This window comes from Ciconia boyciana, chromosome 3 (assembly GCF_034638445.1).
Source record: "Ciconia boyciana chromosome 3, ASM3463844v1, whole genome shotgun sequence".
Classification (NCBI taxonomy): domain Eukaryota; kingdom Metazoa; phylum Chordata; class Aves; order Ciconiiformes; family Ciconiidae; genus Ciconia; species Ciconia boyciana.
In genome coordinates this window covers 114,154,664-114,172,566 of record NC_132936.1, presented here as the reverse complement: position 1 = coordinate 114,172,566, position 17,903 = coordinate 114,154,664, and the positions used below count along the sequence as shown (strand labels likewise).

At 49.5% G+C, this 17,903-nt stretch overlaps 1 protein-coding gene across 1 annotated transcript; it reads left to right on the top strand.

The window, feature by feature from the left end:
* Window positions 1–998: 998 nt before the first annotated feature.
* Window positions 999–12,187, top strand: DSTN (destrin, actin depolymerizing factor). Its single transcript, XM_072857145.1, has 4 exons — window positions 999–1,149; window positions 9,976–10,283; window positions 10,519–10,595; window positions 11,897–12,187. The coding sequence occupies exons 1-4, from the start codon at window positions 1,147–1,149 to the stop codon at window positions 12,004–12,006; spliced, it is 498 nt and encodes a 165-aa protein (XP_072713246.1). The 5' UTR covers window positions 999–1,146; the 3' UTR covers window positions 12,007–12,187.
* Window positions 12,188–17,903: the final 5,716 nt, after the last annotated feature.

Sequence of the window (17,903 nt, the reverse complement as noted above, 5' to 3'; positions counted from 1 at the left end):
AAAACATTACGGAAATAATATTTTCATAGCATTTCAGAGTGAGCAGTACTGCAACAAACATGGAACAGCAGCTTCTCCGAGCACCCCGGTCTCAGCAGCAGCGTTTTCTCAGCGGTCAGCTTTGTCCCGAAGACAAACCGTTCATTGTTTCAGCCACCTGAAATAGATGCCGCTCTGATTCATGCCGGGACGCTGCTGCCGCTGCTGTTAGTGCTGCTGCCGCCGCCGCTGGGAAGAAATGCACAGGGTTTCCTGCAGCACACGGCGAGCGCAGCCGGCCTGAGCCAATCAGGAGTGCCTGACTGAGATCGCACCAAAGTAGGTATTAAAAAAACCCTCAAAAAAAAAAAAAAAAAAGAGAAAGAAAGAGAAGCCCCACACTTCCTCCTCGCCAGCTCTCCTGACCCCCCGCCCCCATCTGCGGCCTTTCAGGCCGCCTCCCCCCGCGGGCTGCCCTCCTGCTTGCCACAGGGCCGTGACCGCGCCACAGCCGCCCCCTTCGATGCCCCCCCGGTGCCCCCCAGCAGCTCCCTCTGCCCCCCCCCATGATTGCCGCCCCCGACCGCTCCCCTACCCCTCACGACTGCCTCAGTCCCTTTCATCTCCCCAACGGCCCCACTCCTCTTTTGCCCCCCGGCAGCCGCCCTTTCCCTCGCGGCTCCCTCAGCCCCCAACTCTCCCCTCAGCGCCTCCCCGCCCTCCCCCTGCACACCTTGGGGCAGGTAATCCCGCCCCACCTCGCAGAGGAGCCGCCACCATTGGCCGGCCGGCGCGTGACCGCCGTCAATCACCCGGCGGCTCCCCCCCGTGATTGGGCAGCCCACCCCCTCGGCCGGGCTGGAGGGGGGCTGGGGGTGCGTGGGTTCCCCTCCCCCCGGGTGCGGGCGGACACGCGCGTGCGCGCGGAGCCGGGTGGGGTGGGGGGGGGGAGAGAAGGAGGGGTCCGGGGCGTTGCCACGCAGGGCTCCCACCATAGCAACCGCTTCCTCCTCCGGGCACGGCGGCCGTGACGTCGGCAGCGTTTCCGCCCGGCTCGCGCCCTCGCCGCTTCCCTTCCTGCTGCCGGAGCCCGCGCCGCGCCCAGCATCCGAGGGGAACAGCTGCTGCCGCACCGCGCTCCGCCGCCCGCCGCGCCCCGCCGACACCATGGTAGGGAGCCGGGCGCCACCGGGGGAGCGGGGGGCGCGGGCCGTTACGCTTCTCCCCCTCCCCCCCTCCTTCGCCTTCATCCCCGGGGAAAGAGAGGAGGGGGGGGTCGGTACAGCCCGCCCGCCGCATCCCGGCCTGCGCTCCGGCCGGCGCCGCTGCTGTGCCCGGCGGCACGACCGTATCGCGCCCCCCTTTCCTATTCCTTCCCTCTCCCCGGTCTTTTCGCCTTTGAACTTGAGGCGGCGGATCTGTTCTCCTCCCTTCCCCCCCCATCCTGCCATGAGGCGGCGGAAGGTTACTTCCCCCCCCCCTTTGAGGCGATGGAACTGTCCTCTCGCTTTCATCCTCCCCCCGTGAGGCGATGGTAGGTTCCGCGCCGCACACAGGCGCTAGGGGCGGGCGCGTCCATTTCGCCTGCGGGGGGGCGGCGAGGAGAGCGAGTGAGGCGGGAAGAGCCGGGGGGGGGGGCGGCCGCTGCCGCCGCGGGGCGATGCGCGGCCCCTCCCCGTGCCGCAGGGCGCGGCTGGGGGGGAGGGGCGGCGGCTCCCCCCACGCGAGGGGCTGTGCGGGGAGTAGGTCGCAGCCTGGCAGAAAGGCCGCCGGGTGTGGTGGTGGTGGTGGTGAGAGCCCGCCCCGGGGGCCGGGGGGCTGCCCTGCTCGGGAGGAAGCGCGGCCTCAGCCGCATCCGCCCCGACGGCCGGCCCCCGGCGGGAGCCATCTTCCCCAAAGCTGAGGGGTTTCGGGCCTGGCCTAGAAAACGGCGGCGGCACCTCGGCGGAGCGGGGCGGCTGAGACGAGCACCCATCCTCCCGCCAGCCAGAGCCCCGCTTCGCCGTCCCCGGTGCGCAGCCTCTCGGGGCCAGGCCGCCCTTAATCAGGCCCGGCTGGAGTCAGCAGTCCTGGTAGCAGACAAAAGGGGGGAAGCAAAACCGGCGGAAGGAAAACGCTGGTCGTAGCAAACACGTTTTTGTAGCGACTGCTCGAAGAAGCTTATATTTTAAGGTACTTGCTGCAGAGGTTTGGGAGGTTTTTGCCTTGCTTCTCTGCACAGAGAAGATACAATGGTGGAAACATAATATCTAAGGTATGATGCTGGAAACAGGAAACGTAGAAATGTATTAAATGTACACACTGACTTGCCCATTTTCTCTGGCTTTCAAAAAAATGCCAGGGGGCTCCTTTCATAAATGGGGCAGAATAGACCAAACAGCTATTATGCTTCATGGTGGTTCATTTTCTGTTGGTTTGCCTACACTAAAACTTTGCATCCCCGTTTAACTCGGGCTACTGAGACTGACACATTCACTTGACTTATTCACTCATACAGTTTTAACTGCTGTCCCATTTTTGCTTGAGTCGTGCACAAACACTTGTCCAGCAACAAACATTTGTGTGTTTTGACACACTTGCCTAGGTTATTGGCCTTTAGTAGAGGGGTTACATATTGAGGCCTTCCCATGGTATTTACCATCAGTTTCTTGAACACGTGGTATGTCCAGTAAATAAACTTTTAGTCTGTATAGACCTGGCAGACAGGATGTGCTACTAATCTCCCTGCTTCCTGTAACACCTGAGTTGAAGCATCTACGGCTGGTCTGCAGCGTGGAACAGAGCTAATGGGAGTTGCAGATGAAGCTGCTAAAAGTCTGACGAGACTTGCAGCTCTGGTTTAAAATAGGCTTGTCTGAACAAGCTAGCTACCACCTCTGCAGTACGCAAACCTAGTTTAGAATGACTACTCAGTGTGTCAGGCTTCATCTTGCTTCAGAACCAAAGAATTCCCCAGTCAGTCAAAACTAGTATTTCTCATAGTGATCTCCTTTTTGGAACAGGGTCTGGTGGGTGTTTTTTTTTTTTTAAGATGCTTTCCAGTTGCTGCAAATGAACTTGCTTTTGGGCAAAGAGTGTAGGCCTTCTGGCAAAGTACAGTAATGCCAGCAGGAGGGCATCATTTGGTACCAAAAGAGCATTGGATTTTCTGCTTTTGTGTTTTGCCACAAGGTTCAGTTTCTTTGCTACTGGATTAAATGAGTCCATGGTCTTTGGAGGACCGTGCAAATTATTTTTCTTGGTTGTTAGTCAATACTATTCCCAAATATGTGTAAGTACAAGGTACATATGCCTCATATACAAGATGACAGCCTCCTGACAGTTGATAGTGTGGGTGTCTGGCATGTTCTTACTCGCCTTGTCAGAATATCGCTATCAAGAGGCTCCTGCTGGGAGCAAGGGCTGACCTAAGCAATCTCATGCGGGAGAGCCTGCAGACAGCCAGAACTTGCATGTAAAGCTGTTCAGAGCCTTTTGCTCGCCTGACTGTTCAGTATTCACAGCAATCTCCAGGAAGGATACCTCAGTAACGAGTACTGGGATGCCCAAAGCAGGCCTTCAGAGCCTGTTTTTAAGGGTGAGGTTTAAGCTTTAGGTTGCTGTAGGTGCCTGGAGGGCCACGAGAAAATTCTTACAGATGCTTGGGCTCATAATAGCTGATTTCTGTGCTGAATGCATTTCTAAGAAGCTTTGCTTTCCTGCAAGAGTCCTGTTGCGTACCAACTTACAGCCGCATTACCTTAAAAACATGCATTTCAACACAGGAAAGGGTACTACTCAAAACTTCTGCCCTGCTACTGGCTACCACAGTTCCTGTTTTTCAGCAGTGTTGCTGGGATTGCCTTTTGCGGGTACTGCTTTTTCTGCCTACCTTGATAATTATATCAGGAGTGAACTTCATGGTGGCTCGGAGAAGGTGATGATTTCCTCTTTGGCTGAAAGCTGAGGAAGAGACCTCCAGGAATTCAGGGGAGACTTTTCTGCTTTTTTTTAATAATTGCTTTCTTAGTCATCTCTCCTTGTCTAGGCGATAACCTTTCTTACTGGCAGGGAAAAAAAGCTGAATAGAATTTTGATTCCTTTCCCCCCTCTCCCCAGAAGAGACCAAATAAAGCAAAATAAAAAAACTCTTGAGTCTAGCAGGCAAGATCTGCCTACAAGTGATATGCAAATAACTCTGTACTTCTTGCTGGTTTATGGTGTGCAAATAATGGCCTCTTACACAACAGCAGTAAAAAGGCAGTTAGTTATGTTTCCTGTCATGCTTCAGATCTGAATTGAAGCTTTGGAGTTTCAGATGCATAGGCTGCCTGGCATAAGTGGAGGTGTCTGTCTGTCAGGCTGTAGGTAGCAGAGGACATGGGCCTATTGGGACTTGGAAGTCACTGGTGTTCCCACACTGGTGCTGGTCTTTGGGGTGAAGGTAAACTAGTCACTCCATGCATTGCCTCTTTTCCTACTCAGTAAAGTGGGGGTGCTAATATCAAATGGGTTTTCTTGAGTGCTCAAATAACAGATTAAAAGCAAAGCAGTATTTAAGATCTGTGTATCTTTAACCACCCACATTTTCAGTCGGCTTGTCTGCCATAGCTGACAACTTTTTCGGAGGCCTGATCTGGCAAAATCTCCTTGTCTGTTAGCTGCAGCCAGGCTATGTGACCCTCCGTATCTGCTAGGTGCTCTCACAATTAACTTGGCTTAGCTTTCCCTTTAAGGTCTCGGTGCTGATGATGTCCTAGGGTATTGTGTGGCAATGTAAGGGACAGCTTTGTGAAGGCTGCTGTCCCAGAACAGTCGGGTAATAGGTTTAATTGAAAAAACATTTGTCGCAGAGATGTACTATGACACATGACTGAGTCAGATGGAAATGCCACATGGTTACACAGGCAGTTCTGGCAGTGGCAAGGGATTTTGAAGGTAGATAGGAGGGATGGTATGCCAAGCATAGGGGAAATTAGGTGTTTACTGGAGAAACTGAGAACCAAATATATGGCAGCAATGTGGCTAGCAAACATGGGAGCACAGTGTTCTCAAATCTCTGCCTTTCCAATTAAACAAGGCATACTTTATTAAGTTCTTGGTGTCAAATTCTGGAAAAATTTATGCTTTTCCAAGAAGCAAAAGTTTCCACTTGAGTAGCTGTGGATAGTCCACGCCAGCTTATACCATGTTTGTGCGTGGTTCCCAAACAAAACAAGTCACGAACTGGTTCTTGAAATGTCTCTGTAGATAATACATGCACAGACACCACTATGGAGGGCTCTTAGGTTCTGATCACAGGAAAGCAAACTCACACTGTAAAACCGTCAATACTTAAAAACAAATTTAGTCCTTCAAACTTGTCTTGAGGCAAACTAAGTCATTAGTTTAAAGTCTTCTTGGCTGTCTTACAGTTGAGGGGGGAAAAAATACTTTTCTGAGGTAAAATATTTTAATATTCAAGGAAAATACTGAGTTCACAGTGCTTCCTAACAAAAGAGAAGGCAAATCTCATTGTGTCAAAGTTGTGTTTCAATGCAGGCTTGCTACAAATCCAGTTTATCAGGCGTCTGGTATGTGTCTTGCTCCTGAAATGGCTTTCTGTATACAGAGATTTTCTTGAGAAAGCTTTGGATTATTCTTCAGTCTTCCCCCATTTAGATTAAATTTCAGTTGTAGAGTACTTGGCGATGGAGGCAAAATGTTGGAAGCTATTAGTGGAGGCAGCTGGGGACGGCTCTTGCAGTTGGAAGCCTGCTAGACAGAAGGCTCTCTCTTTGGGCTGCCCTGTGTAGGGACGGCATTCTGCTCTCACAAGACTTCTGCAGTGCTTTGCACTTAAGGCAGGAACGATGGCTTTGTGTAGGGAATAAGAGCCACTGTGTTACTGCAGGGCATGCTGACGAGGCATTTAATGCAACCATTACCTCATGTGCCTACAGCAGTCTATATGAAAATACAATGGGGATACTGGTATAAGTGCTCTGGAATAATGTACAAGGCAACGCTGCCTGCAAGACACACTGCCTTTGCAATAGTTGCATGGAGATACTGGGGGAGAACTCATTTTTGCTGATTCCCTCAGAGAAACTTACTCTGTCCATTCTTGCCTTAATGTGTCCCTGAATATGCTGTACTGGTGTCAGTTTCCCGTCTGATAATTAGGTGGCTTGCCTCCTTGCTGCTGCCTTGTTTCAGTGAGGTTAACAGGCCCTGCAGTTAAGGTCCTCGACATCTATAGAAACAGGCTGGCTACTTGAATGTAGTCTTTCCTCTGCAGTTGTGTCCTGAGAATGGTTTTAAGTTGGTGTTGCCTGTGTTACAGGGTTTATCTGTCCCCTACAACAAAATGTCACCAGCTAATGGTTGTGTGTATCCCACAAGTACCTGCAACATGGGCTGCTCAATGAACAGCCACCCGTGTACCAGTCCAAAGTTGGATACCTGCTTTCATACTGAAAAAGGAACAGAACCAGGCTAGCTGTTGTAGCCCTGCAGCATTCAAGCCAGAATGGACAAAATAATAATTAATGTGCTGTATTGAATCCTCTGAGCAGAACGATATTGGGCCAAAGAGAGAAAATCCAGACTAACAAATAAACACTTATATCCTGTCATTACTGGTGGGGTAGAGGCTTCCTACCAGCTATTCTTCTGGACAAATCAGCAGAGACACAGTTAAAATGTCGATTGAGGACATGTATTTACAAGTGTGGCATTTCTCCTTGTTCCAGTGCTCTTAACAGTCATCCTGTTGCTGCCCTACACAGAATGGTTGCAACCAACTTACAACAAAAGCTGCCTAGGGTTTGGGTTTTTTTTTCCTTTTTAAGTATGTTTATGAAGCCAGTCATGGCTGGTACAGGCCCAGGGTTGAAGAGGGAATCCTACAGTTACAAAAGTAGATCCTCTTTTTGGAAGCAATTAGTTGCACCAGGAGTATATGGGTTCGTTTCAACCCATACTGTGACACACAGCTATAGGGTTTTCTCAGATGGAACAAATCTGCATTGTCTCTAGCAATATAATGGCTGCTAATGTCAGCCTGCATGATGAATCCAGGGGTTGTACAGCAGCTGTGAAAAGGAGTAGCACCAGCTACTAACAGCCTTTTGCTTTGGAAAGTTAAAAAAATCCAGTTCTTACGGTTGTCCCTTCAGCTTCTGGTCAGTCCCAGTTATCAGCTGCAGATTAACAGTGGACTTTGAGTTTCCAGACTGAATACTCTCAGCGTTTTTGGAATCTGAACTGACTTGCCAGCAGTGCTCAGTTTCTTTATAAGGAAACAACTTGTCTCCCAACTTGGAGACATGTTTCTGGCTGTGCAGTAGCACAAGCATATGCTCTTGACTGCACAGTTTGCGTCAACCTGCAGCTCCGTTGCTGCTGCTTGCTTCTGGCTCTTTGAGCATTAATCTCTTCTTGTCAAAGTTAACTTCTTGGGAACAGGAATTGGTGCAGGGGAATTAGTTGTTGTAGTCTTGGAGCAAAGACCAAGAACTGACAAAGGTAGAGCTAGGTGACATGAACTGCTTTTATGCAATTACTAGACTCATTCCCATGCTAGTTCAGGCTTTCTAAGCATTTTCTACTTAGAATGTTGAGGTTTTGTGACTAAAAACTGAGTCTTAACACCTGTTGTCAGCTACTGAGGTGCCATTAGTTAGAAGACAAACCTCGGGGCAAAAAGGTTGTCTTGAGTTCACTGTGGATTTGTCTTTAGTGAATGATTGAGTAGTTCTAGTCACTGTGCTGTTTGCTTTATTAGGGCAACCTTGTGTTATTTAGGGTCTTCCCAGAGAGCTCTTGCCTACACCAACCACAGGGATGGGAGGAGAAAGACCTTTATTCCTCATTAGTTCTTAATCACACTCTGACAAAGTGCAGTATCTCTGTATGTAGGAGGTGACATAGGGATGAGTCACTGCGAGTTGATGTTTGCACTGTTGCTTGAATTTATCCTGGAATAGGCTTTCTCTGCTTACTTTCCTTGCCTTACTGAAGATACACTGAAGGGTGGCTGCCTGCCAGACAGCTGAGGGATGGTGATTTACTCCCTGTTCTCCTAACACTAAGTAAGTGCAAGGGATTCTGGATAGATTGCACCTAATAGACAAGCCATGCATTGTAAATTATGAGGGAGGTCCCCTTGTATTTGAGTAAACCCTTAAAGAGCACTGTTCTCCATGCTAGGGAAAAGCTTCTGTCTCAGATTCACTGCTGTATGAGATTGCCCTGATTTTGCATGACCAGCACTTGGGAGATCTAGATGCCATACTGCATGGTAATAGATTCTGCCAGCTGTGCCACCTCTCTTCACCAGGTTAGCTGACAGGCTGACATAGCTTTGCTATGTCAAGTTATAGAAAGAGATGTTGGTAGAAAAAGGAGAACCTGGGCTCATATGAGGTCCTGTGTGGTAGGCATTGGTCAACACTTTAAAAAAAAAAAAAAATACACATTAAGTAGTTGTCCAGTCAATAACCATCTCTTGAGGACAGCTTGTTTGAAAGTTAGCACTAAGCAGTTCCCCTTCACCACTGATTTTCCTGGTTTTGCAGCTGAACTCTGCTGTTTCTTTAGAACATTTCCACTCTGACAAGGTACAATGTCCCCCACAAAATGAATCCATTAAGCACATGTTTTGGGGCTGAGCTTAAGGAAAAACAAAATGAGGAACAACCTTTAGTCTTTTTCAGTTGATATATCTCACATGATGCTTTACCTGACTGTTTAGTACTGCTGACTGTGCTTGTAACAGTGACGTGTGGCAGTTTACACAGAGGGAGGAGGGCGATTTTCGTTCTGAGATATGAATTGGCATATCTGAGGATAATGTCATTTGAATTTGGAAGACCAAAACCAGTGGGGGAAGAAGCAGTATTAGAAAGGAATCTCACTGTTTACACTGCATGCAGCATTTTGAACAGATAGATGAGTGTTAGGCAGGCTTCAATTTGGTCTTTACTGCTCTGGCCATGATGTCCTTTCAGCAGTGTCCACTGGCCAGTATACCAGTATAGCTCCCTGCATTTGCTATTGCACAGCTGCTTTTAAGCTCTCCAACTTTGTTGCACTCTGAGAACAAAACTCAGATACAAATGCTTCTACCCTACCACCTCTCTTTTTTTTTTTTTTTCCCTTTTGGTCTCGTTCCCAAAAAAGCAGCACACGGAAAATGCAGTTCAGCCTCTTGTCATTCTTGCTAGGTCTTGTCCTCTTTATTCTGTGCAGCTGCCTTTAACATTAGATTGGTAATGCTGCATCTGCACCTCCTATTACAGCTAGCACAGGAGGATACCACTAAGTAACTAGAATTTCCCATCAGACTTGGGGGGGGGGGGGGGGGAGTTGAAAAGGCAGCTTGCTTTAAAAACTGATGGAGGAACTGCTGGGAAGTAGACACTTTAACTGTTAGACTTGCAAGTTCTCCCTTTAAAACACTGACTTCGGAGCAGCTTCTGAAAGTTGGCTTGTTCGGCTAAAAACTGTACAACTACCCCACTACATCTCTCTTGATCTCTAAACCAAATCCATGTGACAAGCATGGAATTCGGCCATGTTTTACTTCTGTTCTAAAGCTGCTAGCAAGCATGCTAGAAATGGCTATGAAACTTTGAACAGAAGATCCTTGTGGACTTGATTGTCTAACCAGCCTGAAATGGGTAACAAAATTAAGCTGCTCTAATGCCAAAGGATCTGCCACAACTGAATCTCGGAGGACAAGGGGTGGACATGCGTGTAAAACTACCCCAAAACAATGTTCTAATATAAGTAGGATTGTGTCTTCTTTGGAATAGTTTTGGTTTGGCAGCTGGCTGTGGGCAGCATTGAGACTCCAGATTCTTTACTTGGCTTGGAAAAAGAGGGCTTGCAGCCTTTTCTGACAAGACTCAGGCCACTGGTGACTATTGCCAGTATAGGTTGTCTTCTAGCCTCAGATTTAAGGTGGTGTGATAATGTAGTTCTGAAAATTTGTGGTGGTAGCCCTGAAGGTCCTTGCTCTTGTCTTTGCAGGCATCTGGAGTACAAGTTGCCGATGAGGTATGCCGTATCTTCTATGACATGAAAGTGCGGAAGTGCTCTACGCCTGAGGAAATTAAGAAGAGGAAGAAGGCTGTCATCTTCTGCCTCAGTCCAGACAAAAAGTGCATTATTGTGGAAGAAGGCAAAGAGATTCTGGTGGGAGATGTCGGTGTGACAGTTACCGACCCTTTCAAGCACTTTGTGCAGATGCTTCCTGAGAAGGATTGCCGTTATGCCTTGTATGATGCAAGCTTCGAGACCAAGGAATCCAAAAAAGAAGAGCTGATGTTTTTCTTGTGGTAAGCCATCTTCCCAACTCATTCCTAACATGCAGTCCAAGCACTGTGGGTGAGGTCTCTGAGCATTTGTATTGTCCAGGCTGGCAAGATGGCAGGCTTAAAGTGAGCTGGACAGCCTGATGCCTGTATTGTGAGCCATGAGATGTTTCACTTGTTTGTAATCGGTAGGACACTGCTTCTGTCTATGCTGGATAATATATGTCACTAACTGGACTTTTTTGGTGTATCCCATTAGGGCACCAGAACAAGCACCTCTCAAAAGTAAGATGATCTACGCAAGCTCCAAGGATGCAATCAAAAAGAAGTTTCAAGGTACGTAATACAGCTAACGCTCCTAGCTGTGCCATGCCTCTAGAATGCTTACACAGCAAGGCTTAACCGTTGGCTAATTGGCTTTTTTTTTTTTGAGATACTAGTGAGAGGTGCAGAACTTCACAGGTGAAATGCCCTGTGACAGAGCTAAAATGAGCTCTGGCTAAAACTTACGCTGTCTGACCCTGAATTTCAGAGGCACTAGAACTGTGCTCAGGACAAGAGCAGGCTTTGCAGTGTGTGACACCGTAGCTGTACTGTACAGAGCAGCACATCAGCACCATAAAGGCTAAAAATCATTAAATTCATAACACTGAGCTGGATTTTGTGCAGAGCTGCCTCTGTGGCAGAGGACTTTCAGCCCTGTGTCTATTGAAATACACAATCACATGAACTTACTGTGCTGTAGTAGTAGTAATTAGCAATTCACTTGATTTAGAGATGTGGTTGTGATTACTCATTGCAAAAGGCATTGCATCTCCAAGTGGAGAAGCTAAGTTCTGTTCAGCCTGTCAGGCACCATTAACCAAGGAGTAAACACCTTGCTGCAGCATTGAGAAATTTCATGCTAACTTGGTCATTATGATGGCTTGCAGCCAGATAGCACTGCCCCCCCTTCAGTTCCTCATGCTGTGCTGGGCCACAGTCTTGCAGTGCGCAAGACTGACAGGGTCATTGTGCAGCCGTACCAGCCTTCACAGGACAATCCACCAGGACTGGAATCAGCCAGGGAGACTACTGTGTGCTGCAAATGTGGAAGCTGAAAAAAAAGAAAAAAGAAATCCTGTGGTTTTTCTGCTTTTCTCCACATAAGACAGGCTTGCGTTGGACTCCCCGCCCTCCAGAAAACAAACCGCTCTTAATTCCTTAGACCAGCAAAGTCTTTCTCATCTCTGCATTTCAACTTACCACTGATTCTTTCACCCACTTCTCCAGAGCCAGCGGGAGCTGAGTCAGCCATCTTAGTGTGCTTGCGTGTAGCATCCTCAGCTGCCATATCCAGGGTAGCACTAGAAATGAGAGATTCACTTGCAAGATAGCCTGCAATGAAAAGGTTAACAGTCTGAGCACTGATCTAGTGAAAACTTCCTCCCTGGTATTTCTATGTTGATATTTGGTGTGTAGCCAGATGTCTCCTGTGACGTATCAGGGGAAAAACATCCAAATTCCTAAGCGAAGGCAGGACTTACCTGCTTGAGTGACCAATTGCCTCTTCTAATATTACTACCAAGTATGTTTCTTTGATTGATTACTAGCATGTTGAAATAGTGCATTATTGAGTGTTTTGCCTCTTTTTTTAGGCATAAAGCATGAATGCCAAGCAAATGGGCCAGAGGACCTCAACCGAGCTTGCATTGCTGAGAAGCTAGGAGGCTCCCTAGTCGTAGCTTTTGAAGGAAGTCCCGTGTAGATGTCATACAGTGCCACAACTCTACAAGCATTCCATGTTTTAATATATCAGTTATGTAAAGCAACCATTCTAGGCAAGGGTTTCACTAACTGTAGGGAAGCTGTCTTGTAGAATAAAGTAGATTTTGGAGATGTAGCTTGTATGTACAAATGACCCTAAATAAATAAAATCTAAGGATTTATCTTGGTGTATTAATATTTGCATTGGTTTTCCAGCCCAATACTGTCCCTGATGGATTAACACTAAAGGTCTCCAAAAATTGTGGTCCAATGCAGCAGTGTGTCATGGGATGAAAGGGAGGGGGAGGTGAGAACAATCTGGTTCTGGTTCTTACTTTTCTAAATTGTAACAAGCAAAATTCAGTCAGCCTTTTTGAGGCTACTGGCCAAATTGCCAAACTCAAAAACTTTTCCCCTGTAACAGTTTAATACAAAACTTAAAACCCATAGTTAAAGTTAGGCTAAAGCAACCTGTTGGCACCAAAACTGGGTTAAATTCTTAGTGCTTGCAGTTGCAGAGCAGTACTAATAAAGGCTAATTCTGAACTTAAATAAGAGATAAAATAGACACACTTTTCTGGAGAAATAGTCCTAATCCACTCTCTTCTAAACTCACTGTGCAGTAATAATATTTAAAGGTTCACTTGTTCTGCAGGTTCAATTTTCTTGTTATGAAGTGTCTTGAGGTCTCTTTCAGCCTGAGTGATTCTATAAAAATTGCTTTTCTGTTGACATAGTTTAATTTAGAACTACCTTAGTTTCACTAATACATACTTAGTAGCAGAGCAGATGCTCTGAGGCTTTTACAAATGCAGATGCTTATAGCAGAGTTCTCCAGTTATGGGTAGTACAACGAGAAGGAACCACATCTTAAAAAGTGGTATTCTCAGCCCCAGTCTTTGGTCACTTGGTCCATTTGTCCATAATTACTATTGATTTAACTTGGTAGAACCAATCGGCCTGACTAATACGGCTTGATCTGGGCTTTTTGTCTGTTAGCTTCTTTAATTCTGTAGAAATGCATGGAAATGTCACCTACTAGAAAGTTTGACCTGAAATGCCTTTTGTATGGGGGGTAGAGAACATTCCTGTGCCAGCCACAGAGATCTTAAAAGCTTCCATGTTTCACCAGTGGTTTATTAAAGCTGTTTCCTTTGTGTAATGTGTACATGGGAGTTGCATAGAGTTTTCCTGTATGTCTGTAGAGGAAAAAAAAAAAAAAACAAAAAAAACCCTTAGCCTCCAGTGCGTTACTGTGATATGTTCTGTGCGTGCCAAATTCTAATAGCCTAAATAAATGGGGTTTCCCTCCCCTGGGTCAGTGACTGATTCCTCTCCAGCCTCTGGATTAGTCGTCCTGCAGCGGGGCCGGTGCTGCTGGCTGAGCACGCCGGTGCCCTGTGTAAGCCGGCTGCTCGGGGAGCTGGTACGCCTTCTGCAGGTACCGACCTGGGCTGCTCATGGGGGAGAAAGGATGGGGGGAAACAGGCTGGAAGGAAGAGCTGGTGGAGGCGGAGGGAGCTGGGGGTGGAAGGCAGGTTCATCTGTCTGCACAGTGTGCTGCCTGCCTTGGCCCTGCACCCCTCTCACAGCTGAGCAACTGCCAGCCTGCCACAGGCTCTAGCTCCCTAACAGCACCTGGTCTCTTCCTTTTAGGCTTTGGACCCCATTTCCATGGGCTGGGGAACTTCCTGGGAAACGTGGTATTTGCAGCCTGAGCAGGAGAAACCCAGCACATGTCAGTTATTTTGTGCTGTGTTCCTCCTAAGAACTGAGGGAGCTTCTCTGGCCAGCCTGATGAAGCCCACGCCGTTACAGGCTGCCCCTTCCTCTGCAAGCTGTCGCCAGATGTGCAGGGACGGAAAGCTGTACTGTCCCCGCAGCTCCTCGGCAGGGCAGCGCGCTGCGCTGGTTTATCTGCGGGGCCAGGGAAATAATGGTCCATTACCTAACTCAGCATGTGCCCTCTCTGGCCATGCTGCATGGTTAAAACTTTAATTAAAGGCAGGCATTGACTGCTTGCTCTAACTTGGCACCCACGCAGGTCACAGGGTTGGGAGCACAAGCTTCTCCGATGCAGAGATCCACCAGAGCAAAGCTTTCTGATTTGGAGAGGAGCACACCGGCCTGGTTTCTGTGGGTGCTTTTAGCCTGTGTTTCAGTCAGCTCTGAGCTCTCCCAAGTTGGGTAATCATCCCCATAAACAGCTCCTCCTTGCCTAGGTGTCTGCAGTAGTGGTCTGCGTCCAAAGTCCAGGCTGAAATAAGGAAACTGGAGTGACACAGCGGGAGTGGTGCTGCCTGACAAACAAAGGGAACTCCCAGCCAAGATCCAGCTGATAACTAGTGCCTCCAGACTGCGGGCATCTTCGAAGAGATATCCAGCCCAGGTGACACTGTGGTGGACTTTTGCCTGGGATTTCCTTTTTTGGTTAGAAAATGGAGCAGGAGACCCTGCAAAGGGGCAAGGATGGCAGACCTGGAAGGTAGAAGGGCACTTCCCACAACATGAAAGCCCTTGGATCAGGGACTTGGGTATGAAGTGCCTTAGTTCCGGGACTTTGAGGGATGAGAGGTCTGAGGTGGCGCTTTGGGCCTTGGTTAGGTGTGGTCCCACAGCTTCAGGTGATCTAAGGGGCTTTGGCCACTTTTAGGACCCTTGCAGCAAGCCCTGAGGTATTACACTGGCCTCACTGGAAGAGTACTCTTGCACTCCAGCACTGGCAGTAACTTAACCTTCAGAGCTATAATGCTTCAGGCTTGTCTACATCATGGAGTTAGTGGGCCAAACTTCACCACCTCCAAGATTGTTTGCCCTTCTGCAGTTGGAGGGGATGAAAAGCGTGGGAAGATGTTTCCTCTTGTGACTGTTTCAAACCCTTTCAGTTAAGGTTTCTCCCAAATCACCTAGACCTTCTGAAAAGGCAAGGCAAGCAGGGAGAGACAACATGAGGAATGCTTCCTATAGCTTGGCCAGTTGCTGGGGAGAGAAATTACTTTCTAACAAACAGAACTACATGAAGAAGAAAAAAGGTGAAGGAGTTCAGATGACAGACATGGCTCAGACCTGTGCAAGCTCAGCAGGACCGCAGCCCAGGTAGCGCAGCTCAGGTATAGCAGGAGCAGAGCTGCTAGAAACCTTTTCAAGTCCACATGCAGGCAAGGGTTTCCCGAAAGCCGTTTTTGTCCATTACACTGTGGAGAAGATGGAGATGGGAGATGGAGACTGGTAATTCAGGCCCGAGTATGAGCAGTAGATGGTGTAAACGTAATTTAGCTGCTCCAGCAAAGGTGAACTTGAGTGTCTGAGCTATGGCTTTATAAGCCCATGTACCTCGGCTGAAAGGTAACTCCAGCCTTGGCTGAAATCAGCAGAAAGATCCAGCGCTTCCATTCAAAATCACCCCCACTTGATTGCTTGATCTTTAAATAAAGTACCTGCCTGTAGCACCCTGGTGCCTGGCTGCCGATCGTACCTGCCCTGAGTCAGAGGCTGACAGGTAACAAGCCAACAGTGTGGCTTGCCTGGAGGAAAGGAGATTATAACCCTTGGCAAAGCCCATGCCATTGGGCAAGCATGTTGCAAAATCCCACCAGCTCCTGGGAGAGCAGGGGCTGGCCCGTCCTCAGTCTTGCGTGCTGGTGGTTTCCTCAGGTTTCTCCTAGCCCCTTGGGATGTCCTTCTCCTTCCACCAAGGTACCAAGGGAAGAAGAAAGTCCCAGCAGTACCAGTCCAGGTATCAAAAATTAAGCTAAACATCTTTCTCCAAAGAGACATGGGTTTTTTTTCAGCTTTGCTTAATCAGCCCCTCTCTTTCTTCCTAGAACAGTCAGCTTGGCAATGTGTCCTGGAAGGGCACCATGTCCCCCCACACTGGGGACACCGAATTGTGACACCGTGTGGCTTTTGGCGCCCCATCAGAGCCCACCTGCCCTGTAGCACGCTTGGGATGCCAGCTGCCATCCTTGCGTTGGCTGGCTGGGGGCTTTGTTACTGCTCTTGTGTTAACGCCTGGGTATGTATGTGCTCTCTTTTGCCCAAGTGCTCACTATAAAGGAAATCCTTGTTGCAAAAGCAAAACAAACTGAAAAACCAAAGGATTGCATCACTTCGCTGTGCCTACTGCTCTGGGCCCCTTCCCACTGAGAGCTCTCTGGGGGGGTGGTGGCCACTCCGATATGCTCAACAGCTTGGTCCAGCCTATGGGTTGGGTGGGGTTTGTTTTTTTTTTTTCAATCCTGGTAAAATCCAGGTGTCCCCTCACTTTTGGAGATCGTAAAAGCCGAAAGGCAACAGGCCAGGCAGGCATGCTGCTCCGTGGTGAGAGGCAATGCTGGCAGCGTTGAGGTCACCAGTGGTCCTTGGCTCATGAGATCCTCCCTGTGCGTCACAAAGACTGGAAAGAGAAACCAAAGGCCCATCACGGCTGGGGGGCAAAGGTCTGCTTACTGAGTTTGTCTCTCTGTCGTGGGGAGACAGACCTGCCAGAGCCCAGGGTGCTTGCAGGATCTGCCGCCTACGCATATGCAACAGCTCTCATAGAGCAGGGCTGGGGGGGCGGGCAGCAGCAGGGCTTGTAATGAGTGTGTGGGGTCTCAACTGCCATGCAAAGGGCTGGGGCCACCACCCTGCAGGGAAACACAGCCCTCCAGCCAGGTGCTTCAGCTCCATCACCTCCCATCCTGCAAGGAAATGTAGGCAGGGGCAGGCAGTGAGTGATGGAGGGGCATCACTGAGCCACCCACCAAACCTGGAGGGTGGCCCTCCCCCCTGCAGCTCAGCACAGAACCCCCAACGGTGCTCAGCCCATTTCTGCAATGAGCGTTGATGGGCTCAGTGCTGACGTGTGCCCTGACTTCTGGGTGCAGGAGCCCTTGCTCAGCCTCCATCAGCAAAGCCCCAGTGAGTGCGGGATAAAAGGGTTCCTTTGGACAAGGATGGGAGGCAGGTTTTGGGGGAGAGGGGGGCTCTCAGCTTGCCTCTTCCTCAGCCAGAATTCAGCAGGACCCCCTTTTCTTGCCTGGTCAAAGATGGGTCACACACACACGCCCCCAGGCGTGACTGCACACCCCTTCTCCATCACAGCCCCGGAGCCAGCCTCAAAACTGCATGGAGTCTCTGGTGTCTAATATAGAGGTTGCGCGCACACTGCCTTCCCCGGGAACAAAATGGAGGCAGGTGTGTCCCTCATCCCCCTTCCTGGCCTTAGCTCTTCGCGCACCCCGGAGGGACCGAGCGATCCAGGGCCTCTTCCCCCCCGCTCTCAAATCCCGCTGATGTCAGCGCCCGGCTCAGCAGCTTTATTGTGGGGAGACAGGCACCGAGCCGTCACGTGGCCTCTGCCATTTCCTAAGAAACCAGCTTAAAAAAAAAAAACGGGGGGGGGGCAAAGGGGGAGGAAGAGACAGAAAAAAGTAAAAAAGGAAAGCCGCAAGAGGAGAGCAGAGGCTGGCAGTGACCGAGGACCACCACCGCGCTGCACCCACGGGGACAAAATGACAGGGGAGCGCTGAGGTTTAAGCAAGGAGGAGGGACGGTCCCCGCAGGGCCGGCGTGACCGGCCTGGCTCACCCCGCCGTGCCCTGTCCCCACGCCCGGCGTGACCCCACAGCCGTGGGGCAGCAACGCCCGGCCCCGGCTGCCACCGTGTCCCCGCCGCCACGGCGCGCGCGGCGCTCCCTCTGCCGGGCCCCCGGCGCGCGCTGCCAGCCGGAAAACGCTGCGGGAAGGAAAAGTTTCTGGAGGGGAAATACCCGGAGGGGATGGCTTTCGCAGCACGGCAAGGAGCAGGGAGGACCCAAAGCAGGGTCCTTCTTCAGTGACCCCAAGACCCGCCTGGCCTGCAAACTTTTAAAAAAAAAAATTAAATAATAACCTGAAAAATAAAGCAAGGACAAG